The following is a 27,894-nucleotide window of genomic DNA, read 5'->3' as shown; positions in this document are numbered from 1 at the left end:
GATTTAACTGATTAAAAATGAGACCAAAAGGTGAAGCAGAGCCTTATATCACAGCCGTATGACACACGTTACCATGTGGTTTATACATGCTGTATGTTAGGAACAGGTGGTATGATGCTTTTCTTGGTGCCTGGCAGGTCCAAGTACAAGGTATGACAGGAAACATCCAGTTTGACACATTTGGTCGACGATCTAATTACACAATCGACGTGTACGAGATGAAACCAAGCGGCCCCAGGAAGGTAAGTGGGCACTAAGGTTTGGATGTCATAATTTAAAAATTTATAATTAAATACTTTTTGCAGGTTGAGTTTATGATACAGACCCATGCTATGTGCTTTGCATACAACTACACAAGCATAAGTAAATTTGAAGCATACCTTTTTTGAGGGATTTTCTTCTCTGGGCATATTGGCACTACATAAGTTAGGGCTGATACTGATTTGGACAGAAGCTGCCAGTAGCCCGGGCTTTCTGATCCAACTCAAATCATGTAAGCTCCCGCTCCCTCTGAGAGTTTGATCTGGAATATATCCACCAAGAAGCAGCCAAGCCATGCAGATGGAAGCTTGAAGTTTTGGAGAATGGATGAATAATTGTGATCACCTCACACTTACAGAGAATTTAATAATAATTGAGTATACTCACAAACATACTGTTTAGACATATATTCATGGATATTTAAATGCAAGTTTTTAAACTAGTGTTCAGGTCTTGTTATTTTAATTTAAGAAATTCTCTCAAATAATCATCTATCCATCGATTTACTTCTGGTTATCCAATTCAGGCTGGAGCCGGTCCCTGCTGTCCTAGGGTGAGAGACAAGCATTCATGCTCACATTCACACCTACAATTAATTTAGAGTCACCAATCAACCCCACGGATGTCTTTGGACTGTGGGAGGGAGCCAGAGTACCTGGACAGAACCAGTGCAGACACAGGGAAAACATGCAAACTCCACACAGATTGCTAACTGCTAAAACGTTAACCACCACACCACCCTTTCAAATAAGTCATATGGAGTGTTTTTACAGGAAACCCCTAACATGATGTTAGTGGGTTAAGCAGCAACATTTACTTGTATGTGATTAGAACTATGACAGTGAAATACACATTAGTAGCATAACACCTACAGGCTCAGTGTAAAAAGATTTGTACTTTGTACTGTTTTGAAACAAAAAATTGTGCATAAGGAAGAAGATCCAAAGTTTTTGACATGGACAGAAACAGCTAAGAGGTAAGAGCTGCAGCACACATTAGCATTTAGCTACAACGTGTCCATTTACCCTACATGCATGGACACATGTCTTCTCTTGTGCCTTGGCCTTTGGCTTGCTAAAGGAACTGCTGTGAGGGAGTGCACTCACTTGGAAAAGCCAGTTAGCTAGTTAAGTTGTCAGCTGTAGCGCTTGTCAATGTTTGTTAGTTTAGATGCTAAAAGATTGGGACCTGTTCTTCTCTACTTCTGGCAGGACACTGTCTATGTCCCCATTAGTTTGTAAGGTACAGGCACTGGAGTAAATCACGCCCACACATCTACCCTGAGCCTGAAGGTGAAAAGATTGTGTTTTACGCGTTTTTTTTTTTTTACTATTAACGCCAAGATTTTTTTGATTTCTGACTACCTTTCTGAATCGTAACAATTTCGTTACACTGTGATACAACTCCACATTAGTAAGTAATACACTACTGAACCAAAAACAATAATGTCTGAACACACACACACACCCTTACACGTGACACCCGTAAGAGCTGCGGTAGCTCTGTGACACTGAAACCCCCACAAAGCTGGCACCGAAAAGGAGTGGCCCCATAATGTCCACACAGCTCAGTTCACAAGACAACATACATCACAGACCCCCCCATCCAATCACAGTGTGAGACAATCTACAGTGACAAGAGAGTGAGTACTGCGCATTATAGCTTCCAGAAATGGGAGAGTTCTTCTTGGCTGAATAAATCAGAGTCTAGCAGAAATAAACATAATACAGCTACTGGAATCATCTCAGGTTGAGCAGCAACAAGCCAGGCTTTGTTTGTGTTAGATCATAATGTGTGTCTTTTATGTAGTATTAATAGAAAGAGAAAAAAAATCGACTGCATTGGCTAGATAAGGCATTTTTAGATTATTAGGTTTTTCTTGCTGGTATTAATTTTATCAGTCCTCCAGTGCTCTATGGGTGCTGCTTTCTTGTTATATAAGAGAACATTTGCTGAGCCAGGAATAGATTACTCCTACTCTGCTGAAGTGTAGCCCAGGTGAAGTGAGGAGAACCACTATGAGCTTTTTATTAAATCATATATCAGGAGCAACCGACACCGTCTCCAGCCGTACAGATAGAGCTGACCAGCTCACGTGAACTCGGAGGGTCTACTGTGAAAATGTCTTTCTGCTTCTCGTAAATAACTGCGGACCTCTGTGTTGTTTTCAGATCGGCTACTGGAATGAGTACGAAAAATTTGTATATATAATGGATCAGCAGGTCACCAACGAGTCCTCTTCTGTGGAAAACCGAACAATTGTGGTCACTACTATTATGGTACACACTCAAGTGGTTTTAAATGTTTCACCTTAAGATTTCTGCCACTCAAGGTCAAGGTGTCCTTTGTTGCAATCTGTCCTGGGAGGGTAGAATTATTTTATTTTCAGTTGCTTTCCATCCACTCACTACATGTTGAAACAGTCGATTCACACAGAGTGTTTCAACTGTATCCGTGTGGGTGCCAAAGCATTTTGGTTTTTTTATATTACAGTGGGCTGTTGTAGTAGTGACATCACAATAACGGCTTTGGTAATGATAACTATACACATCGTGTTCTCATTCAGTGCATACGTAAGTAAAAATGTTTCCCTCTCATTAAGTAAATTGTCAGTGACGCTGGACCAGAGACATGAAATGATCTGCATACAAGGAGGATGTAAACAGCCAATGGCTGCAACCTTTGGCTGTTTATCCCTTGTCTAAAATTTACTTAGTTAAAAAATTTGAATGAGGATGAGAGCGCTCCAGGAGTAAGCAGGGGTGAGGTCAGTTAGATCAGTTGCAGGCAGTAGCTGCAGTTTAGTGATCATCAGCCATTTTTAAATGTAAGATAAGGTGCGCCTTATCTTACATTTAAAACCATGGCCTCTCTGTCTTTCTGACTTTGCCTATTATGGTTGCATCTTAGGCAAATTCAGAATGAAATAGTCACGCATTCCCATTTCAGTGTCTGGAAACTCATACTCATCTTACCTAGACTGGAAGTAAAGTGTTGTTTAGAGCGAGGGAAGAAATGAAGAAGCGTAGTGCCATTGCATTATTTTTTCTCTCTGCCAGACATGATTTTGATTTGAACAGAAACCAATTATTGTTTTTAGAGGCATCGCAGTCATCTCATTAACTTCATGTTTTTATTACTTCCCATGACATTAAAGAAAACGTTTAATGAAAGGACTACCTCGCTTTGTTGGGGTGCAGTTCTTTCATTTTTTGTCTCACCATAACACCGAAGACTGCGGAGCAAAAGGGATGTGGAAGTCTAAAGTTCAACAGGAGCCATGCTGTTGAATGCTCCAAAAACATCAGCAAAAGCCAACAGTCTCCCGTGAAGAAATTGCATTTATTCTGTTCTATTAAGCTGAATAACCTCTGAAAACATGTGCATGCCATACGACAAAGTAAGTACAGCTTTGCTTAATATCCCCCCCAAGGTGACACTGGTTCATCTTTAATGGCAAACATGTTTTGGATGTTACATATTGGAGGAATGATACAACAATCAAGGCACAGAGGCAAAGCATATTAGCATAATCGAGGCGATGAGCAGATTATTTTATTGTCGTAACGGAACAAATAAAAAAAGCAATTTGAACCAGCTTTAAACTACTTTTGTGGTGTGATTCAGACCTTTTTTTTTTTTTTTAAAGTTGTTCGATAAAATGAGGTAATCTCCATGTGTTTGATGTCTTTAATCTCTCTGCTGCCACTGACGTTTACTTTATGAACTGGAAAAGTGCTCCATTCAGCTCGTCCTGCCCCCTGTGCCTTCGCTGATGCAAAGCACACGCAACCCCCCACCTATTGCCCATTTCTGCAGATTTAGATTTTTCTGGATCAGGTTAGCATGAGGGAGGCCCGACATCCTGCTTTGCACTTTGCACTCAGTTATAGATGCTTTGCTTCTCCCGTCGGTGCAGTCGGCCTAGTCCCCCCTGCCACCCACCCCACCCCTTCAGTCCTCCACTTACGTGCCCGTACATGTGTTTAACCTGTGTTTGTCTTTATTCATATGTTCCCCTCATCTGTTGGTGCCCTGCATGTGTGCATGCAGCAGTACCAATAAAGGCCTCATGTGACCCATATGGTTTGGTCACTGTGGATGTGATCTTGCTTTACCATGAACTCAAAATTATGTCTAATTAACAGGAAGCTCCATATGTGATGTACAAGAAAAACTATATGCAGATGGAGGGGAATGACAGATATGAAGGCTACTGTGTCGATTTAGCTTCTGAAATTGCAAAACATGTGGGGATAAAGTATAAGCTGTCAATAGTGCCCGACGGGAAGTATGGAGCCAGAGATCCAGAGACCAAGACGTGGAACGGGATGGTGGGTGAACTAGTCTATGGGGTAAGTGTCAGCCTGCCTGTGTTTCTGTAAACTGTCCGTCTTTTGTCATTGTTTGTGACTCAGCTCGTCACACAAAGCACATAGTAAAACATCCAGTTTTATCAGATTAACCAAGTTTTTTCTTGACCAAAGTAAGTTTGTCTATAGCCAATTAATCCCTTAAAGCTTCAGTCATATGTCATAGAAAACAGTTTTACACTTCCGTATTTTTCGGATTATAAGGCGCACTGTCGATGAACAGGTCTGTTTTCATACATAAGGAGCACCGGATTATAAGGCGCATTAAGCGAAACAAAACAGATAAGTCAAACTTTAGTCAACTCATTCTTCTTGCTTCCTCCACTTCCGTACCATTGATTCATTATGTTTAATTCTCTCGCAGCTGCTCTATTCCCATGTTGTTGCAGTATATTAATGACTAACCTCGTATTGTGGATGGATTTTCTCAGTTGTTCTCCTGACTGAAGTTTGGTCCGTTTACAGCATCCTGCCATGCGATTGCATTTGTCCCTAACCATCGGGAACCCTCATGTGACTTTTATCAAGTGGAAAAAAGTTAGCGTTCATCCTCCAGCTTTACTGTGTTTATGCTATGCTAACAGCTATATCGCTAGCAATCACGTAGCACAGCGGTCCCCAACCCCTGGGCCTCGGACCGGTACCGGTCCGTGAGTCGTTTGGTACCGGGCTGCAAGAGTTGAGGCTCAGGTGTGAAATGTATAGTTTTCAGGGTTTTTATCGGTTTTCAGCGTTATTTTGTAATTGTTTTTATCGTTTACTCGGTTTTCCTGGGTCTTTTCACGTGTGTTATGAATAAATTTTCTTTTTTTCGGTACCGGTACTAGTTTTATTTTGTTGTATTTATCTGCGACACCTTAAAGGCCGTTCCATGAAAATATTGTCGGGCATAAACCGGTCCGTGGCGCAAAAAAGGTTGGGGACCACTGACGTAGCACATCATTATATACCAGCTAGCCCAACTTCAGTAACCCTACAAAAGTCACTACTGTTTAGTTTTCTGTCTTCATTTATGTTGGAAGTGAAAGCAGAGCTGTACGTTTTAATTCTTTCAGAACTCTCTCAGTCAGAACATGCTATATCATGTTTAGGTGGAAACTAGCGAGCTAACTTCATGCTAACTTGTAATTCTGTTAAATTTAATGTTTTCATGGATGCCTGGATGTTAAACTTAATTGTTACACCTGGTAAAGCAGTAACGCTGATCATTTTATTAAAGATGAAAGAATTTAGACAGTTTTTAACTCTCAATGATGCCGCAGTGTTCGTTTGACTTTAGGACCTGAAGTGAACTGAGTTTTGGACCCAGATTACTCCGCGAGGTGAGGCTTCTGACTACGGTAGCCGTAATGCTCCAACAATCCATCAAGTGGTGCAGCGTCGTAGCTTACCGAAGTCGTACTAACATATTTATGACAGATTTTTGTGCGCAATGAACCACATAAAATCAATTCGAGGTCAGTAATCACAACCAGAATTCATACATAAGTCGCACTGGATTATAAGGGGCACTGTTGATTTTTGAGAAAATTAAAAGATTTTAAGTGCGCCTTATAGTGTGGAAAATACGGTACATAAGAATAAATTTAAAACAAAGAAAAATAAACATATTTATCTGGAGAGTGACTCAGTTTTAGAAATCCCTCCTTCTCCTGTAGAATCCACTCAACTGAGTTTGTCATGTGTCTCGTGGATCACTCACAGCCGAACTGGCTTGAACAAGACAATTTGCATCTTTTATGAGGCCTCAGCTGCTGAACGAACGATGCTAAAACATCTCACACGGTTGACTGCAAATGTAAAAAGATATGCATGCAGACGGTGATTCGGTGCCTGATTCACAATCTGACACCTGTAGTTTCTGCCGTTATGTCTACAGCAGTATTAATAGCTGGACCGACAGAGATTGCCATCTATTTTAATTGAACGAGCCGTGACAAGGCCTCATCTAAATTTGTGCATCAACACTAATTTTATATTGCTGCCAATTAACTGCTGGGACGTAAATTCACAATGAACAATAGGCAGCTGCTTTTGCCTAAGACCCCTCCTGAATTTATCAGCGACATGAATCCTTTGTGTTCAGTTTTCTTTAATGTGGATTACGTTACACAGCGCGGTCAGTAAGACCAGAAAAGCAATATTGAAGCAGCAGTCTATTCTGTTCCAGTCACTGCAGACATTTGTCAGCATTTGTTTCTCATACTAACTGATGAGCCTGAAAGGCAAAGCAGAGGATCTGTTGGAGGTGAATTTAACAGGCTGATTCACATTTCATGAACTGCTTACATAAGCTCATCCACCTCTGTCTTCCAACCCTCCGCTTGATTCATGGAGGAGATTTGGATCGAGACAAAGACATTAACAAATGCTGAGTGACTCATTTTTAAATAGCAGATCCCCTCTGAAGGGCTTTATCACAGGTCTGCTATTCAGTATATACTAAGCTGTGCCATTTCACAATGTTCATTCTGTTTACTCTGTGAATGTGCTGGGAGTTTGAGTTGGTTTGAGGTTTATCAATATTTACTCTTTTACAGAATTTAACGCTTTGTTTGGTTATTATTTCTTTTCTGTTAGACTAAATCCCTCTGTGCCTCCTTCCATTTTCACAGAGAGCTGACATAGCTGTGGCACCACTAACTATAACGTTGGTTCGAGAAGAAGTGATAGACTTCTCTAAACCCTTCATGAGCTTGGGCATCTCCATTATGATTAAGAAGCCCCAGAAGTCCAAGCCTGGGGTGTTCTCCTTCTTGGATCCACTGGCCTATGAGATTTGGATGTGTATAGTTTTTGCTTATATCGGTGTGAGTGTGGTGCTCTTCCTGGTGAGCCGTTTCAGCCCTTATGAGTGGCATCTGGACGAAAACGATGAGGCCAAAGACCCTCAGAGCCCCCCTGACCCTCCAAACGACTTTGGGATTTTTAATAGCCTGTGGTTCTCCCTGGGTGCCTTCATGCAGCAAGGATGCGATATCTCACCAAGGTTGGTTTGTTGTGTTCACTCCACCACATCTCCGATGTCCTTGTCATCTCTCGTTGCATTTTATAGTCCCATACATGCGTTCCCATCATGCATTGGTGCATATAGGTTATTTTGAGCTTCACTATTAGGGCTGTCCACCTAACCTCGTGCTCCACTTCACTGCACTTTCCTCCCATTTCTATATGAGCAAGAAACCATCATCAACTCGTCATCTTTGTGTTTTGAAGCTGCATGCTGGCAGCAATGCTTTGCATCCACAAAATAACTTATATCCACCATGCTGAGGGCTGTAAAATGCACAGGGGTCATTACATTTCATTTAAAGTAGGGACTTGATTTCCTCTTGACTCTTGGAGGGCTACCGTGTTTTTGCTGCATGTCCCATTTTACGGTCATCAACTTGGTGCATATAGGGTATATTGTGTGGAAATGATATCAGTTCCATAACTATATATTTTTCCAACACAATGGCCATCCAGTCATACCCTCTACTCATTCACTCATCCATCCATCCGTTTACTCATCACTGTTCTGGCATCTCTGACTTCTTCAAGGATTCTTGTTCTGACACTTCCTCTTATTTGACTTTGGAAGATTGTAGAGAAGCTGGTTGAAGAGCTAAAGCAAACTAATTTGACCAAAGGTTCTCACAGATTTTCCCAACGTTTCATGGAATAATTAAACGGGTGATATGTCAAATATGTTCTTGTTTTTATTTTATTGGACTTTTAACTCTGAGTTTTTTAATGTTATGTTTAAAGAAAAAAGCAGAGAAGGCACCACTCCTGAAAACCTGGAATTTGCAGATTTCTCAGTCTCTAACACCTCACTGGGAAAAAAAAATCAATTAAGCAGCAAATGAGGGATTTTATGTTGGCTTCAAAGTACATGCAGTTTTTGAATTAAAACTGCTGATGCTGTAATTTTTGCTAAATTATTCCTTATAGCTCCGACACAGACCAGCAGTTCCCAGGCTACTCTAACAAGAGGAAATGTATTCTCTGATTTCCAATCCTTAATCACACCTTCTGTTGCCTCTAGGGCATTTTTGTGGCTAAAGCTTTAAATCTGGTTCAACCACATTTTAACCAACTAATCTCTTATGGAAATTGATCTTACTGTGATTTTCTTTTCAGGATTAACTCCATTTATGAGCAATTTTCAGATAACACTGGTAGAGTCCTCACACAGCATCTCTGAAACACACTGTAGGTCTGGTGAAGTGACCGTGAATACACAAGAACAAAAATATAAAAACGAACTAAGAAAACAATAAATTAAGAGAAATCCAGAGCAGCGCATCTGCAATGCAGGGATTCACTGCGATTGAAGTGCGTCCTCATTTAAACAGAGGAATGAGAGTTCATCTGAGAGCAGCCGAGTCAGTATGTGTGTGATCGTTAAAGCAGAGGACCAGAGAGAATAGTCAAATTTGAAATTACGTACCCGGGGTTGAACTGCGAGGTTCCTTCCTCCCCAACGTGTTGATGTGAGCATGCTGATTTCCTGTCTCTACCTCTGCTCTTTTTTTCCTTTTCCTTTTTTTACTCCTCTTAGGTCTCTGTCCGGCCGTATCGTGGGAGGAGTGTGGTGGTTTTTCACCCTCATCATAATCTCTTCCTACACGGCCAACCTGGCTGCCTTCCTCACCGTGGAGAGGATGGTTTCTCCCATTGAGAGTGCCGAGGATCTGGCCAAGCAGACAGAGATCGCCTATGGGACTTTAGACTCCGGCTCCACTAAGGAGTTCTTTAGGGTGAGTGTCTCAAATGCCTGTCGCTATCCTGCTGCTGCACTGTATAAACTGACCTCTTTTTAGGTGAATAAGCCTCTATAGCTGTGCTGTGTGTTTTGAACCATTACCTGCCAGGTAAATAAATAAATAAATCCAAAGACTCATTACTAAAAAAAAAACCTTAAACTACTTTTTCTTGATGCAGCACTTTCAAACTACTGAAACCAGACCAACTGTATAACTACATCTAATGAATTCATTATTAAACCTAAAAGAAATTAAACATTAGTAAAAACACAAACAGCTGTGCGACAGTTGCATGCGTTTCTTTTGTTTATCGATTTAAAAGTGCTGCCCTGAAATGAATAACTATGCTGAGCTCATATTTCTTTCAGAGAGGAGCACCAGTCCGCTTGTGACTGCCACTGAACTAAATGATGGCATTAGGCTTCAGAGGCAGCGCCTGTTATCAGCCTGTTCACAAATCCATTTTGTCCACAAAATTAACTTTGGTTATCAAAATAATTTTTCCCAGCTTTTTGGCAAAAGGAATAATTCAGCTATGAAACTGGGACAGTAATGCTTCCTCGTGCGGCCATCTGCAGTGCCATTAATCAGACTTTGATTAGCCTCACTGTGTCTTCGCTAATTTACTCAAAAGTGCTTCAGAAGCAAAAAGAAGAAGTACAAAAATAAACGCCTTATAAAAAGAAACAGATCAGGCAACTGGTTAGTGTTTATCGTTTAGAAAAGCAGGTAAGGTAATTTAAAAGCCTGCATGTTAATTAATGCTATTATCATTTTGAAACTGATGTATCTGATTGTGTAGATGTAGCTCTGTCTTAGCTTCTTAATCGCTGCCAGATCTTAGATGTCCTCAGGAGAATGTAGTTAAATGAAGTGATTGTTCAGTCTGAGTATCGAACACGTTTTTGTCTGTCTTTGAAACTTTGGAAAAACTTTAAAGAGAAACTAGAAAATGTCATTATAATTCCAATTTGCTGGCCTCTGTCACAAAACTGCAATCTCACAATAGACGCTCTATTCCTTGGAAATGGAAATGTCATTCACATCCGATGTCCAGCTCTGAGCTGTGTCTATTTTTAGTCCCAGTCGTTCTCTTGGTGTGATTGCTTGGAGTGAGTCTGAGACATTTCGGTATATACAAACCCAGCTCTCCCTTTAGACTCAAGAGTGATCGGGATGCTTCAGACGGCATCATTTCACAGTTATGAAACCACATCCTACAATCTCTTCTGAGATTTACAGACAGCATAAATACAGCATGTTTCTCTGTGTCGGGTTGGGTTATTTGCTGCTGGCTGGAGGGCTTTCTTGTTAGGACAGAGTCAGTCCAAGCGTAATCAAATTAAAGCATGCATGCAGAAAACAATCGCAGACAAAAGAAGAAAAGATTCTGATTATATTTTAACTTCGGGATGAAAGAGCATTGCTTTTGTTTATCGTGTTTAACTCCAGTGAGGGAAGGGTTTTGCAGGGATCTAACCAAGTGTAATATCTGACCCAAGAGGTTTACAAAGGTGTTCAAGCAGAATAGCTCGATCTGCTGTGCAAAACTGACCCGAGGTCTGAAAGCACAGAAATGGAGCAGTCAGTATGATCGGTGCCAAGGAGGTCTGTAACTTGATGTCTCCTGCAGTAAATGAAAGTATGAAAAATGGGCCTGTTTAGAAAAGTGTCATGGTGCAAAGGAAATCTTCGTCCCAAAAAGTTGAGGCCGACTGGAAAATGATAAAGTCTCGACTCGTCTGTTTGGGAAATTTAGAAGGATTTGGTTTTCGATAAAAATGAAAAACAAAACAGCAAGTCACTTATCTGTCAGAAATTCAGTTTCATTTTACTGGCTTATATCCAAACTCCGCTTGTACAAGGCTGTTGTTATAGCTATAGACAGACAGAAGTGTGGTGGAGTTGAGTTTGCCAGTTTTAAGTTGTTCCTATTATCCATATCTGCGCTCAGTTCAGTTCCACCAGCCGATTGGAGTCTTTCAGTGTCGCATTTCAAGCTTCCTCCTCCAGTACAAAGACATGCATGTTAGGTCAGCTGGGGATTCTAATTTGGATGAGAGTGTGTTAGCTCTGTGATACACTTGTGACACGCCTCTTGCCCTGTGACAGCTGGGATAGGCTCCAGCGCCTCCACAACCCTGACTTGGATAAGCGGAAGTAAATAGATGGCTGGAAAACAGAAGCCGTTGTCTATTTGCCTTATTTGCTTATCATTCTGCAGTATATTACAGATGACTGACACATCTAGCAGCCTTAAAAAAAATATCTCATTCACATCTGTTGAATGAGACATTTTTTACAAATAGATATTAAATTGAATATTTTAGTGGCTTCCTGGTGAGTCATTGCATTGAAGGCAGCACCATAAGCAGCAGTTCCTCTCTGTAGATGCTCTAATCTGTGATGTATTAGACAGGATGTGATTTATCAAAGGTGCTCCTGAGGAGATAATTGACAGACATGTAGTGACTTTGTCTTGAGTGAAAAATATGGGCTCTTTCTGCATACAAACTGGAAATGCCAACGCAGAGGAGCGCTTCTGATGAAAGGTTTTTGAAATCTGGAGATTAGACACTAATGATTAATAGAAGCTATCAATGCATTTCAGCCTGATCATCAAAGAGGATGTATCACTTAATACAGATAATACATGCTCCTTAGGGCTCATAATATATGATGATAACCAGTATGCTAATAATTAAACATACGCTTTAATTATTTGTTCTGGTCCTCAGAAAGGTTTTTTGTCAAGCCCCTCAGCTTTTTAAAGCATTGCAGAGGTAGTTTTATTTAGAATAGATGCAAATTTCTCATATCTATTTTGTGTCTTTCTTTCTGCCATTCTGCCATTTAAACCTTCCATTGTATATGGAGTTGTATAAATATGTATAATATTTAAAAAGATAAGTAAAAACATTTTTGGAGACATTTTTGGAACTACACCTATTTGCTACTTGTGGACTAATTAGGAAGCTAGCTTAGTATGAATAGACAGCTACTGTACAGCTTGGTTCTCTCCAAACCTAAAAAAATTTACTAGTATCGTTAAAGTTCATTAAAGCATTAAAACCATATGTAATGTCACAGACTGGTTTGTGAACAACTGTTCACAAAAGAGACCATAATTGAATGATAGTGTTGTTTTTTTATGCTGATTATAGCAAGCTTGTTTAACAAGGTACTGAACTGTCTGTGGGACACAACCTGTCTCCAATCAGTCAGTCTCTCTGAGACAGATTGGCGAATGTTTACAAATAATTGTCTAATCTACAAAGGTGGATAGATTGCTAACATGCTGCAATCAGTCATCCTGTGCTGATTAGTGCATCTCTTTGCAATTCAGTGGTTGCATTCTAGTTATAATCCTTTATAAAAGTATTGTTGCCAGAGGTTTCTTCCTGTTAAAAGGGAGTTTTTCCTTCCCACTGTCGCCAAAGTGCTTGCTCATAGGGGCTCATATGATTGTTGGGTTTTTTTCTCTGTATGTATTATCGTAGGGTCTACCTTACAATAAACAGCGCCTTGAAGCGACTGTTGTTGTGATTTGACGCTATATAAATAAAATTAGAAAGTAGAAAGTAGCTGCCATGCCATTTTTCACTACATCACCATTTGTGGAGAAATTTATGAATTTCAGTTTCAAATCTATAAATTTTTGGCTCGACTCTGAATGGAAGTACTTAATGGGAATTTCTTTCTATGCAGACAGCAACAGAGTTGCAATTATTGCAGATTTGTCACAATTAATCACCATATTACCAAAAGCAGATTTCATGTAATCGCCAACTTGACCCCATTCAGTTGCAAAATGATCTCTCAATTTAACAAGTTAAACCATAAGAAGTATTACCTCCCTGTACAGCTGCTGGCTATATAGCGAGAGATCAAAGCCACTCTATATATGAGGTGTAAATATGTTTATTATTGTTGTGAAGTTCTGAAATTTTAACGTAGAGGTTTAAGAGGATTGACTCTTGGCACAAGGCTCAGGTGGCCAGATTTGAGAAACCACTGTTAGCTTCACCTCTTTACAGAAATTATTAAAATCTGCTATATATTATAGGTATTGGGATATTTTGTGATTAATTTTTGCACATAATCTGTCCTGAGCTTCACTCTCCAGTGTGCAACAGTTTACAGAGTATGGTGAACTGAACCAACTAAATTTAGCTTGTTGCATTTCACTGTGTTGTGTACAGTGATCAGATGTTAGAGTGGGGAACGAGCGCATGAGCGAAGCAATATTAAAGATCATTTTAATAACAGCTTTGTGCTAAATGAGCCATGCTTCTGTTTGGTTGCTTTCTTAATTTATTTCCACTGATCATGAACATACAGTAAATGAGTTGTAATTATATCCTTAACCATGCATGTAACTAAATATTGAACGCCACTATATAAAAACACCAAAAAGAGTGCACATGCTTTGCTTTGGCCCGTTGTCTTCGTTTTGAGATGCCAGCAGCGTGTCAGACACGCTCAGGACCATGAGTCACTCTTAGCTCTGTCAGCTGCTGAAAGACAAACTGGTTGCTGGAAGAAGGACTACTTCATTTTCAGAATGGATGACGGGCAGTAAACCCAAATTTCTCACTGGCCGGAGGACGTGACCAGCTTGTCATATTCTCGATGTTGTGGTTACACCAGTAATTAATTGAGAATAATTTGTCTCAGTTAAGCCACCGTGGTGAGAAGATTTCGCAGCGCTTATATCAGTTTGACAGCGTGAGGAGTTTCACAGATTTCCGCACAGATGACCGGCCTACTTCTGACAAGCATACATTTACATGCAACCCAGAGAAGAATTGCAGTTTGCTCACTATGGTCAGACCTGTCATCAGCTATTATTGTCATGCTAACAGTGTTTACATGAACACTCCACTGAACTGAAATCGTGCATATGTCAAGAATGATTCACTTACTAGCCCGAGCCCACAATCCATTACATATCTGGTGAATTATTTATGTTGCCGTACACGTTGCCGAGCTGACACAGTTTGTCAGTTCACTCTGATGTTTTCATTTACTCTCACCTAATAGAAATAATGGAAGACTGACTCACATGACTACTGAACATACAATCTGGAACAAACCGGTCGCACAGACGCTGTTAATAAATATGAGTTCAAGCCAAAGTTCCCTCTGAGATTCATCTCTCACAGCCAAGTGCAGGTCGCATTAGCCCAGTTTAATGTAGCCTCGTTTTTTTCCCCTCTCCTCTCTATTGTAGACAGCTGTGTACTCCTACTCCCTGGTGCCCAGCGATCAGCCTCTCGCTGGCCATTTTTAGCAGCGTACTGAGTGTCAGAGTAGGGCCGTGCTGTGCATGTCTGTAGCTGCTCCAGCTGGCAGCTGACTGGGCCACAGAGGTGAAGCCGTCAGACTTGAAGTTAGCGGGTCAAATAAGTTAAAGAAGATGCCATTACAAAAGGAGTTCTTGACACTGTCAAAGAAGAGTGTATTTCAGATCACCCATGCACAGCATGTGAAGAAGAAGTACTAGAAAGGTTTTTTTTCCCTTTTTTTGTTTTCCTGGTGAGTCACAACTCGTGTTATTTCTGTGTTTGCAGTACAATTGGTGTGGATGCATACTGATCCATACTGAACACTAAAGCCAAAACAACAAAAAAGACAACCTGCTGATTTTTCAGGTATTTAAAAATAAATAAAAAGGGGGGGGGGGGAGCTGTGCAGACGCCTGACTCAACCAGTCATTTTAGAGATTTAAAAGGAGTTCAAAAAGATTTTTGTAGCTTCTGTAGCTTCTTTTAAGTGCAGGTGGACTGATGCAGTTCCTTCTTGACCTTAAACACATCAACGTAAAGCAGGCTCCAAAATCAAAACACATGCACAATGTGTTGCATGCATACATAGTGTTTGCAACTAAGTTTGTGGAGTGTGTGGAGCCTCATCACAGCTTCTATAGGGTGGGAGGCGAGGTACCCTCTGAACAATAACACAATAATTCAGACTCACATTCACACCTATGGGACATTAACTATCAACAGTTACCCTAACTCCACTGACTGCATGTCTTTGAACTGTGGGAGGAAGCCGGAGTATCTGGAGAGAATCCACACATGCAAACTCCACACACTAAAATTCAAAAACGGTACATAAAAAGCAGCTTGTGTGGATTTTTTTTAATGCATAATTTTCTAACCTTTTATCTTTGCAGCTATTATATGACACACACCGTGCTATTAACATATATATAACAATAATATTCCATAAATAATAAAGTAATAAATAAATAAATAATATAGTGTTGTAAGCCAAAGGGAATAAAGATTGGCTGTTTTACAGGTGAACATGCAAAATAACTCTCTGTTCTTAAGTTTTCAGTATATTTTTAGCTGCTGCTTGATGCAGTAGCTCATGACCTAAACAGCTACATATGCACAGTACCGGCAAATTCAATCCATGCATCGATGTACAAACAGATTGATTTGAATAAAATCTCAACCGTGATGGCGGCGACTGTGATGAGCTGTGACCTGCTGGCAGGAACATAAACTGTGGCGGAGGTCACTCCTGCTTATCGATACTGATACCAAACATGTGCTGCATGTTACTTCTGCTGAGCTGCCAGGTTGTCAGACTTCAGGCTGCTGGCAAGGAGCCCACTACCTCTGCAGCACCGTTTGCACTTAAAGGGTAAATCCACTCTGAATTACAAGCAGCACATGTCTGTTAGTGCAGCGCTCAGTACGCGATGAGATCTGTGAGGTCACAGCAGGTGTGGTAACAGCTCGAAACACCTGCTGCTGAAAATAACCACAGCAGCAGCTATCTTCCCTGCGATTCAGAGCCGAGCTAGTTAGGAGTTTTGGAAAATACACTTACTTTCTTGCTGAGCGTTAGATGAAAATATTGATACTACTCATGTCTGTGCACTAAATATAGAGCTGGAGCAGGGAGCTGTGTGAGCGTGACTTCCCTCCCGCTGTCTTGGAGGCGGTCCTAGCCTATATTAGAGGGCAGTTGGCCGGCATAGGAGGGTCGTCAGCTAACACAGCTCACCTGGACCCCTCCAGCCTTTGAAAACTGGCCGCAACTCCTGGCATCAACCGTCTTTAGTGTTTGCACACACACATCCACATGCTGCTGTCCTTTGGCTGAAATGGCTCGTTTCTTCATTCCAGTGTTTTGTTTTGTTTTTTGTTTGGATGGGGGGAGTTTAGTTTTAATCAATTCAATTTTACCTGTCAATCTCTTGCACGTACTCACTACTTGTAACTTTCCCTCAGCCACTTTGTGACTGTTGCCAGTCTTGTCATGAGTACATATTGAAAACTGAGGTGTAACCTGTTAATTAGAGACCATCAGAGGTGCCTTGAGAGTATATTTGGTGGCACTAATTGTTCATTTAGCAGCTCGGACCAGAATAAAGCGTTACATTTTTGAGTCTTCCCCCCCTAAATACAGCAGCTAATAACTCTAATAGGTGTCTGAGGGGGAAAACGTTGACAATATAATGTTTTTGATATCTTGGCTGTTTTTTATAGTTGGATGACAGAGTTCTAATAAAGTATGAGAAACATGTGGGAAACAGAAGTTTCAGCCTCTTGCCACACCTCGGTTATTTTGCACAAATCCCGATAACATCCTTGCGGCTCCGGCTCCACACTTAAAGTCCAGACCTGTATCAATATTATCATGTAACTCGGACTCCCAGCAGCTTCATGCGATTGTTTTCATGGTTGTTACTGTGCACCTTGACCTTAACTGTCTCTCTCTTCTCTCTCTGTTCCCCTGAATGCAGCGCTCCAAAATAGCAGTTTATGAGAAAATGTGGTCGTACATGAAATCTGCCGAACCCTCAGTGTTTGCCAAGACAACACCAGACGGGGTTTCCCGGGTACGAAAGTCGAAGGGCAAGTTTGCCTTTCTTCTCGAATCCACTATGAATGAGTACATAGAGCAGCGGAAGCCATGCGACACCATGAAAGTGGGCGGCAACCTCGACTCTAAGGGCTACGGTGTGGCCACACCAAAAGGCTCTGCATTAAGGTGGGTGGGATATTATAACAATATCCTCCATGTTGTTATAGTATTCCACCTACCCTGATGTTTCCTTTTCTCATCCTCTTCTTCTTAAGCCCTTTGTTTTTTTCCCCAAGTGCATCTCCGAGTGAAACATGTTATGAGTTATCTGAATTGAATCACACACATTGAGCCATTTTTGATTTCCTGTCCCACGTATCTGGTTTGTGTCTGTTGTTTTCTCCTGTTTCTTCAGGTTATCAGTATATTAGTCACATCGACGTGCGCACGTGCCACTTTCCCTCCATCCTCTCGTTTGTGTTGTCTCTTCTCCTTCTCACCTTTCCTTTCTTCTCCTTTCTGTGGTGCCCCCCCCCTCCTCTCTTTTTCCCCTTTCTTTTCCTTTTAAAAATATTTCTTGAATTAATTTGCTAGTTACAATGCTGGTCTGTCAGTTGTGATGAATGTTAAGCTGCATGCTAGATGTTCTTGTTTCTAAATGATCAATGACAGAATGTCCCCATCCCGCACACTTCAGTTACAAATGTAACCCTCCATGCCACCTCTCTAATATTTAACGTTTTCTTTGCTGTAAAAATGCTTCTTACCCTTCCACACCAGTGAAATTCTTTACCAATTTGTCCCTCCCGTGCTCCCCCTATGAACCATTGATATTTATCACTATTTCTTACTAATATTCTATATTAGATTTCTCACGGACCTGTTCATTTTCTTACAAGTTATGTTTTATCGTTTCAAGAAATGCTGTTAACCTGGCAGTGTTAAAACTGAATGAGCAAGGCCTCTTGGACAAATTGAAAAACAAATGGTGGTACGACAAGGGAGAGTGCGGCAGCGGGGGAGGTGACTCTAAGGTCAGCCTCAATGTCACCAAAGTCGGGTATCCTAGAACAGAGTAATCGGCAAGGCTGTCGTCACGGAGTGTAGCATTTGGGGCCAATCACGTGTTTAGAAGTTACTCGTCATTACCTGTGGCTTTACTATTATTTATTATGCAACAGTGATCAACTGGGAACCCTTTGCTTGGCTAATGGAGGAGGAAAAAAAATGTGAGCTAAACCAGAGGTATGTGACGCAGGAGGTAGGAAAGGCAGTGGGTAAAGCTGTGCTCGTGACAGAGTAGTTTTTGGTCTGTGGTTATGAAAGATGGAAACTTTAATTTTTCTTCTGTTTTTTATATCTACAGACCAACATGAATGTTCTTTAAAACTAACGCTAGAAAGAGTGAATAAAATGTACGTGCACTCTCCAATCTGCTGCTTGAACCGCTAGGGCAGGCACAGGAAACAGCGTTGTCTTGAGGGGACTAAGCATTGCAGGCAAACGTGAGAATTCTAATGACAGAGTGGCGACTAATGATCCAAACTTTTTTTTTTTTTGTCCGACATCCTCTCACTGAAATCCAGAGTAAGACTGACAGAAACCTTTGCTTGGTCTTGATCAAAGGCCAGTCAAAGAACTTTCCCTGGCCATCCTGACCTGGCAAACCCTTCAACGGTAGAGTGTAAGATATGACCAGGGGCTCCATTTGTGCAAGAGGATTTGATTTGTGCTTACATCTTCTCACCAAGTTACTGTTTTGTAATAGCTAAAAAGTGTAACTGAATTTTGTGAAGATGCTTTCAGCCCTGAAAGTGAGACTATGCAACGTTTCCTTATTAGCCCATTATTATAACCATAAGAGTTACTCACATACAGGACAATGACATGCTGGATTTATCACAGGGGCGTAATTTCTGGGGGGGTTATGGATGTTACGCGCCCCCCCCCCCCCCCCCCCCCCCCAATAATCAGATCCAACCAATACAACTCCCCCAATAAAATTATGAATTATCTTGAATTATCTTGCATAAATAGACTGTTGATTTTCTTTACTCATTTCAGGTATTACCAGGAAAATTGTTGCATGTTTTATCATCTGGGAATTTACCCAGATTTATTTATTTATTGCGACCGAGATCTTCGACCCCCCAATATTCAGCACAAAGTTACGCCAATGATGTATCCTTTTCTTGTTTATCGGTCACATGATAAAACTCACACTAGATGTAATTCAAAGCTCATTACACTGTCTTTGAAAGGTTATGTAGTCTCACTTTCTCTGTTAAGTTAAAACAAAAAAGAGAAATTAAATGATAATAGAGGACATTAGCTAATTATTACTGTAAAGCATGTCTTGCTTTTTCATACTGTGTGCACGCGCATACTAACTTACATCACTTCAAACTTTGCAGAGGAGCTGCAACCTTTCTTTGCACATCAGTGTTTTTCAAATATTGACACTGATGACATATATATATATATATTCCCCCCCCCTTAATCAAATCAGTTGTACAAACTTAACATAAATGAGGCCCCTGATCTTTTGTTTTAGACACCAGGATCTAGACTCTGGATCCATCTCTGCCTCTGCTCTTCAGCTTGCATCATGACCACAGTACACTTGACATATTAAGAGAGAAGAGACAGGACGAACTTTCCTGTTACTGACTCTGGTCGTCCCATTCCTGAGTGAGCAGGATATGGATACTGCCAGAGGGGGTAACGCAAAGAAACCGTCTCCTCTCACTGGCAACTGTCCTCTGTCCCTTTATGTCCGGTTAGAAAGAGAGCAGCTGATCAGTGCAACAGTATCACTCCGGACTGCCACATTTCTTTGTCCTTGTTTCACTTTCAGAAACACCAGTGTTGGCAATTCAGCAATAATATGGAGATATATTGTATGTGAAGACCACTGCTGTTATCACTGGGAGTCCTCAAATGAAATTCAGCACATACATGTATATGTATAGACTACATATCACATATATTTTAAAATGTTTTCATGTTTTTCTACTCTGAGATATTCTAAATTTATTCAGTTAAGCTGAACTAATTTAAACCTTTTATATTTGTTCCTGTGGGTTATTTTGGTATTGAGTGATTTTGCATGAGTTTTTTATGTTCTTCTTTGCTGTCTTGAATGTTTTCCCCTCTTTTCTGTATTCCTGTCCTGCAGAGAGTGTGAAAGGTAAAGTTGTGAGGTCACTTAAATCACACAGTAAAAGAATCACCTGTGCAAATTTGTATCAAATCCTACAAAGCACTAAAACTTGTGAAATTTTAAATTTCACATATCTTAGCACAGAACCAAGCATAAGCAAAAGGGGTGAACCCACACCTCTTTGATGGAGGCACACTGACGCTGGAGATTAATTATTTAGCTTCACAAATGTAAGATGTTGTATTCCATTGCAACAGCCTGTACAGGTGTTCGTTATATTCTTTTTCAGTCCCGCACTTTGTCACGGGGGTTGGGCTTATACTTCTTTTAAGGACTGATGCAATGAAAATCCTATTTCATAAGTCAGCTACAGATTTCACATGTGGCTCTGCAGACAGATTTAGGCTGTTTACACATACATTTGTTAAGATTCCTGGAGGAAATTATGCCTAATAATCACAGATTTCAATGAAATCTAATTGACAGCGGATGCATCATTAATTTCCCTTTTAAATAATTAGGCAATCAAAAGTGAGATAAAAACAGGCATCTGTGGACTATAACAATGAACCATATTGGGTTTTTGTTTTTTTCACGTTAAAATAACATTTTTGAGTATTTATAGCATGCCAGCTGTTGAACGATTAAGACATGTAACAGTACTGTCGCATTTTTTAACATTTAAGCAAATCAGAGAGTTGAAAGCTGTCAAGTATGTAGGTGGGCTGCACAATCTTTTGTATTAAGAATTATAAATACAAATAAGGGAGATAACTGGCAGAAAGTGGTGAAATGGTATATAATGCACAGTTCTAATAGCTTCAAGCAGATATCAGTGTGTCCTTCGATCCTCACTTTCTGCAGGCTCCCATAACAGGAAGCTGGTCTGTAAACATAATGATCGGAAATCTGCTGAAACACATTTGTGACATAGTGTATAAAATGTGTCACCATTCAATTGAATTAGTGAAACTGTTGACAATATAAATGTTTGTATAAAAAAATTAATATAAAAATAATATCTGTTTAAAATATAAGTACCTAATTCTGCAGTGCTGCTTATATTTTCCTTTATAGCATATTACTAAACCCAGTGAGTACTGCTGGCAGCGATGTATTTTTGGCTTTCGGTTTAATTTGGACCATTTGGATCTCTGTTTGCTTTAATGTGAATCAGTTTGATAGATCACCCTTTTTAACTGTTTAGGGTTCGCTCTCAGTGGAGCGAGCCGTGAAATGCTATTACTTCAGAGGTTTGGGACAGCTCCCAGTGTTTGTCTCTCTGACAGTAAATGACAGGTTGAGTTATTTAGCAGTACACACCACAATGCAGCCAACTGTGTGTCTCTGGGGCAAACTATTTACAAACCCAAGCACAATAAAATAGCCCAAAAAAGCCTGTGCCTCCAGCTGCTTCAATAATGTGCTTCTGTGCAGAGGCTGGATATGGATGCATCCGTTTTGTGTTTAGGTTTATTCATATAGGAAAGATTCAGAAAATACATTTGCATTTCTAAACTGTGAGTCTGGGCAGTGGCTGTTGTTTAAAAGCACATGGTCACCACCTGGTGGTGAGCTTGAACCTCTTTATGTGATGACCAGCAGGCTGTTGCAGTCCACCTTGTGATGTTTTCCCCCTACTGGATGAAAAATCATGTTCATAATTTATAACAAACAGATTTTTTTTAAGCAGCTCAGTGGAGTAGATCATTCTACCCAGAATGCCACGAGGCAGGGTAGATGTTAGCCAATAACCAGTCATTATCCTAACCAGCTCGCCGGTTTATGCTAATTACATTTACCACTGGAACCTCTGCTGTGGCCTCTCTTAGTGCACCAAAGTGGAGAATAAATACAGCCAGAAAATCAACATACAAACCACTAGATGTTGCTTCATAAAAAGTGTTTGTATTGTGCAGAATGAGGTGCCCTTAAACAGTTATTATGAAAATCATTTAAGTTGGTAGCAGTTGTGCCTGCTCTTAAGTTGATTTCTTTGGTTTGTTGTTCATCCTCATAGTGTCTGTAAAGCTTCTTCTAGATAATACAATTATAAATATAAATGTGTAGGATGATTCCTGATGATTCTGCTTCAGAGGAAAATATTAAACTCTGCCTAACTGCCGACGTTAAATTGGCTCTGACTCTATTGCATTTATAATCATGCGTCTAGCGTCTGCTGTTTGTCTCTGTAGTGTTCAACGCTCAAACAAACTAGTCTCAACTTTGCCCTTCAAAGTGCTCTTCTTGGAGATCAGGACTACAGATCCCTTGCCCCCTGCCCTCTTGTTCTTTTAATATTCATTTATTTTTTATGTATTATTGCAAAACACAAGGCGTATTTGACAAGGGGGAAAACACACACGCACACATACAGTGGTGAGAGCAATATATTGGATGATGATGATGGATTGCATACACTGATCTTTATTTTCTGAAAGGAAACAAGCCTGGAAATCTAGCAGTCGAGGAAATGCAGCATAATGTCTTCCACAAAAAATCCCTGCAAATCACGACTCTGACCTTTGGAGTCAGCGAGTCTCAAAGTAAACAAATAAATCAAGATCGTTTCATGATCCCTCTATAATTTCCTCTCATGTGATTGGTCACTCTGAGTTAAAAGGGGTGATTTTGTGAGACATTAGCCTCCTAATAGCTGTTTATAGAATTGGACTGCTGTTAGTCAGGAAAGGGTTCCTGTTAGATCCACCTTGCTGAACTTCAAAAAGGCTGCCCATAGCAACAACAACAACAAAAAGATAATAATGTGCCCTCAGCAATTACTGCCTCTGTTTTCTTTCATTCCCTGAAAGCTATGCAGCAGCTGCTTTATTCTGCAAGTTTAAATCTTTTTTTTCTTCTTCTTGTGATCAGTGTGTGCCGATTACTCAAAGCGATATAGGTGGGGTCTGGCATGCTAGGTTAGCCATGGATCATGAAAGTCATATTTTTATCTATATACTGCAGTGTTGCTTGCTATCTGTGATATGTTGGCCAGGACCCTACTCTATCGCTTTGTACAGTATAAAGTAGTTTTTAAAAAAGTTGAATAACATAAAATAACATAATACAATGTTATTTATGTTATTTCCCACGTGAAGAACTCCTGTAAACCTTGCAGTATTGAAACTCAGTGAACAAGGCATCTTAGACAAGCTGAAAAACAAATGGTGGTACGATAAGGGTGAATGTGGAACCAAGGACTCTGGAAGTAAGGTCAGTCGCTGCAGGTCTTTTTACACTGATTGCTAAAATGCATTTTGATCTAAATGTTCATACGCAAACATCGAAAGCACACAACAACACATGGAAAACATTCAAAACTAGGTTTGCCCTACACATACCGCAGTGCAACACACACCTACACTTTGAACACGGCTCATTACATTAACTTCTTTGTTTGTAGACAATTCTCAATTTTTAAAATAAATTAAATTTTTTTTGCATGAGAACACACACGTTTTTTTTTTTATTCATACCATAAAGTTTTGAATTGAAACCATTATACTGCTGTTTTTCACCCAGACTTGTAGTTTATTGCTGATCTTATTCATTGGTATGTGAAATAGTTTCTCTGGATTTCCCAAAGGCATCCTTAATCTGACAAAGTCCAAACTGACCTTTAAATACCATCTGAGCTCTAAAGTGGTCAAATGGTATTTAATAGTCATGTCTCAAAGATGGAGTGTCAGAGTAAGGAACCTTTTGTTAAAAATTAATTAAAATTAAGAGATTTATATCCTAGAAGTACTTTTTAGGTCAACAAAAAAGCAGAATTTACCTTTTTTTTTTTTTTTAGAACTATACAATATATGTTAAAACTCACATACAAATGAATTTCAATATTAGGCTTTTTTTAATAGCAGCAAAATGGTTCAATTCACCTTTACAGCTTGCCACCTTGATTGTTACATATGCAGTGTTTTTGAGGCTAAGTTTAACAGCTATGATAGTGATCTGAGGATTGTAGACCTGTACGACCACGACCGCCTTCCGCTAGACGTGGCCTCGTAAAGAGACCATAAAACAGGCAAAAGATAGCAAGTCTCTCTACATTCACCTTCACAGCCACTTAGAGCACAAATAACTTGAGACTAGAACCTAGACAGATTTGAGTTGCTCCAACTTTTCTCATTTTTAGGTAGCCATACCTCAGAGGGATTTGTAGACAGATTTAGCAGCCTCCTCACAGTTTCTGTGTAGTCATAGCGCAGCAGGGTGTAAATATAGTGTAGGTTTTTATGTTAGTGTGTATGAGGTCAGCCTCAAAGTGCCAGTTAAAAGAAGTCTTAACGGAGGTCTTTACCTTCCCCAGGACAAGACAAGTGCACTAAGCCTGAGCAACGTGGCAGGAGTCTTCTATATTCTAGTCGGAGGGCTTGGCCTGGCTATGACCGTGGCTTTGATAGAGTTCTGCTATAAGTCACGGCAAGAAACCAAAAGACTGAAGCTGGCAAAGAATGCCCAAAACTTTAAGCCGGCCCCTCCTGCAAACACCCAGAATTTTGCCACGTACCGTGAAGGCTACAACGTCTATGGGACAGAGAGTGTGAAAATCTAAAGGGTATGTCTTTTACTGTGACCGTAACCTGTTTAGAAATGTACTGAAGTCACATATAAGTGAAATGTTAAAGTTTTGTCTTCAGATGATTCTCAACTTTTAAACTTGCTTCGAGGTTTTTTTTTGTTTGAAAAAAGAGAAGTTGGAAACCTTTTGAACCATAGACTGTATATAAAAGATGGACGCTTCCAAGTCTGAAAAGTGAATCTTCCTAAACTTACATTAGTGGCCAGCAGGGGGTGAATGCTCCTGCAAAGCAAAGTCAAAATGGAGTGTGTGAGTCTGCCGTGTTCCTCAGTTTCGTCTGTCAGTGATATTAAAGCTGAGTACATGTTAACCCCACTCAGCAGCCAGAGCCTGAACTTCAGCAGGTGCATCAGTGATGAGCAGTCAGGCTTGTAACGGCCGTTTCTACCTACTGTTTGTTTCTACAGTGGAAACAATGTGTCTTTTTGGGCTGGTTTTCATATTCGTTTTGTGTTGTCGGCTTGTAAAAAATAAAATAAAATCGTATGCGTGTCGTTGTTTGGGCTCCGCCAGGGCTGCCCTTTGTCACCAATTCTGTTCGTAGTTTTTATGGACAGAATTTCTCGGCGTAGCCAAGTGGTGGAAAGCTTTCACTTGGTTGGTCTCAGAATCTCATCTCTGCTTTTTGTGGATGATGTGGTTCTGTTGGCTTCGTCGGGTAATGTCTTCCAGCTCGGACTGGAACGGTTCGCAGCCGAGTTTGAAGCAGTGGGAATGAAAAACAGCACCTCCAAATCTGAGGCCATGGTCCTCGGTCCAAAAAAGGACGGAGTGCCCACTCCAAGTCAGGGATGAGCTCCTGCCCCAAGTGGAGGAGTTTAAGTATCTTGGGGTCTTGTTCACGAGTGACGGGAGAAGGGAACGGTAGATCGACAGATGGATTGGTGCAGCGGCTGCAGTGATGTGGACGCTGTACCGGTCCATTGTAGTGAAGTTGTGCTGAGTGTAACAGGGAAGCTTTCAATGTACCGGTCGATCTATGTCCCCATCCTCACCTATGGTCACGAGCTGTGGGTGCCGACTAAAAGTGGCAGAAATGAGCTTCTTCCAAAGGGTGGCTGGCCTCTCCCTTAGAGATAGGGTGAGAAGTTCAGCCATCCGGGAGGGGCTCAGAGTACTCCCCTCCTCCACATCGAAAGGAGCCAGTTGAGGTGGTTCAGGCATCTGATAAGGATGCTTCCTGAGCGCCTCCTGGGTAAGGTGTTGCGGGCATGTACCACCGGGAGGAGGCACTGGGGCAGACCCACGCTGGAGAGATTATAACTCTCGGCTGGCCTGGGAACACCTTGGTGTTCCCCTGGACAAGCTGGAGGAGGTGGCTGGGGAGACGGAGGTCTGGGCTTCTCTGCTTAGGCTGCTGCACCCGTGACCCGGCCTTTGATAAGCAGAAGGACATGGATGGATGGATGTATGTGTGTCTTCATAGGAGTAGAGATTTGTGTTGGTGTGGCAGTGTAGGTTTATATTGTTAAGTGGTAATTTTGAAAGTAAGATTCAGGTCATTTTACATGTAACGGGTAGTGTAATGAATTACTTTCAAGGTGGTACTTAGGTAACATACTGCATTACTTTTAAGAAAAGTAACGAGTAATGAGTAATTCAGCAGCTTTTTAAGAAACATCCCAACACTGCTGATGTCACATTAGCTGCATCCCTCCTTTATATACAGTCTGTCTTTAACACACATTCAATTCAGTCTCAGCTTTCTTTTTATAATATTTCACTATGCTTGACTCTAATCTGTAGCTGATTGTTGATTACCAAGCTTAGTATCTAAAGTAAATTGAACATTTTATCAAGTTTACCTAACCTACTGCAGCTGGTTTGATGCCCTCAGATCTGATGAGCCTGAAGTAATAATTTTCTGTAGTTAACTCACTTTTGTGAAGCAGCAGGGGAATCTTGGCTTTTGAATCAAATAAGCTGAAATGAAATACCCACACACGGCAGTTTTTCATTTGACTCTCTTTTGCACATCTTCTGGCTTCACACAGGTGAATTGTTTCGATTCCCGCCGGTGATCCTGGATGGAAACTGCCACTCTGTGTGACCCCGACACTCCGTGGTTGGCGTCCTGGAGGCAACGGCCTTCTTTGTCACCAACTTGGACACAAGCCTACAAGTCAACAAGTGCTCATTTTGGGTTATGAACCCATCACACTAACAGAGGGCAATGTTGCAACAGGACTTTTGCTTCTGGAAACATGGGATTTGCCTCTCGTAGTGCCTTATGGAGCATTTCTGCATCATGGCAATGCAATTTAAAAATTTAATTCACTTGAAAATAAAAAATAAATAAATAAAAAAATCTGTGGAAGTAGGGCAAAACATTGTTTCAAATGACAAACAAACTGTTGTAATTTCAGTTGTTTTCTATTTTAAAGAAGAAGAAGAAAGAGAAAAAAAGCCATGATTTGAAATCAAAATCCTGGATTACTTATTTAGTCATTTGAATCCTTTACAGACATATTTTTGTGGTGAACTCTTAAGTTGGATAAATGTTATATTTAGTGAAGTAAAGTCATTTTCTTGTTTTACTATAAGGCTTTTTTTCAGTGTATCAGAATATCTAGGACAAGCATCGAACACTAGGGTTAAGATCAATTTAACTGACAATAGTGAATCCAGGTTTTTACTCGGAAAATATCAATAATGTGAAATTAGTGGTCATCTTAAACAGCTTAGGTGGTGTCATTTTCAAAGCCAGCTGGACGTCACATACGACTGAATCTGTTTTAGATGCTTGTTTTGAATCGACTTTGTGCATTTCTTTCAGCTGCCACTCTTTGAAAAGAAACGATTCTTTTATTGAAATGAGGCCCGTGTTTGATCACTTAATGCCATATTGTTGAAATCAAAAGATTCATAAATACTTTAGAGGCTAGGAAGGTGACCCCTTTTTATGTAAACCGAACATTCAAATGGTTC

At 40.5% G+C, this 27,894-nt stretch overlaps 1 protein-coding gene across 8 annotated transcripts in view; it reads left to right on the top strand.

The window, feature by feature from the left end:
* The window catches only part of LOC113030021 (glutamate receptor 3), a 77,550-nt gene extending 50,278 nt beyond the window's left edge, over positions 1 to 27,272 (top strand). Inside the window, exons 8-18 of one of the 8 annotated variants that reach the window (XR_013911881.1) lie at positions 138 to 242; positions 788 to 814; positions 2,433 to 2,540; positions 4,410 to 4,616; positions 7,250 to 7,623; positions 9,181 to 9,379; positions 17,154 to 17,401; positions 18,135 to 18,249; positions 23,480 to 23,594; positions 24,694 to 24,942; positions 26,961 to 27,272. Coding sequence is in view for 7 of the 8 variants with exons in the window: in XM_026181050.2 (XP_026036835.2) it covers positions 138 to 242; positions 788 to 814; positions 2,433 to 2,540; positions 4,410 to 4,616; positions 7,250 to 7,623; positions 9,181 to 9,379; positions 17,154 to 17,401; positions 23,480 to 23,594; positions 24,694 to 24,939 (1,629 nt within the window). In the remaining variant the exon portion in view is untranslated. Of the gene's footprint in view, positions 1 to 137; positions 243 to 787; positions 815 to 2,432; positions 2,541 to 4,409; positions 4,617 to 7,249; positions 7,624 to 9,180; positions 9,380 to 17,153; positions 17,402 to 18,134; positions 18,250 to 23,479; positions 23,595 to 24,693; positions 24,943 to 26,960 lie in introns of those variants that run through there. The other 7 variants (XM_026181050.2, XM_026181049.2, XM_026181055.2 and 4 more) reach the window with 7 other exon arrangements.
* Positions 27,273 to 27,894: the final 622 nt, after the last annotated feature.

The sequence above is a fragment of the Astatotilapia calliptera genome, chromosome 10, assembly GCF_964374335.1.
Source record: "Astatotilapia calliptera chromosome 10, fAstCal68.1, whole genome shotgun sequence".
In the NCBI taxonomy this organism is placed as follows: Eukaryota; Metazoa; Chordata; class Actinopteri; order Cichliformes; family Cichlidae; genus Astatotilapia; species Astatotilapia calliptera.
The sequence above is the reverse complement of the archived record's forward strand: the minus strand, read 5'-3'. Positions and strand labels throughout refer to the sequence as shown.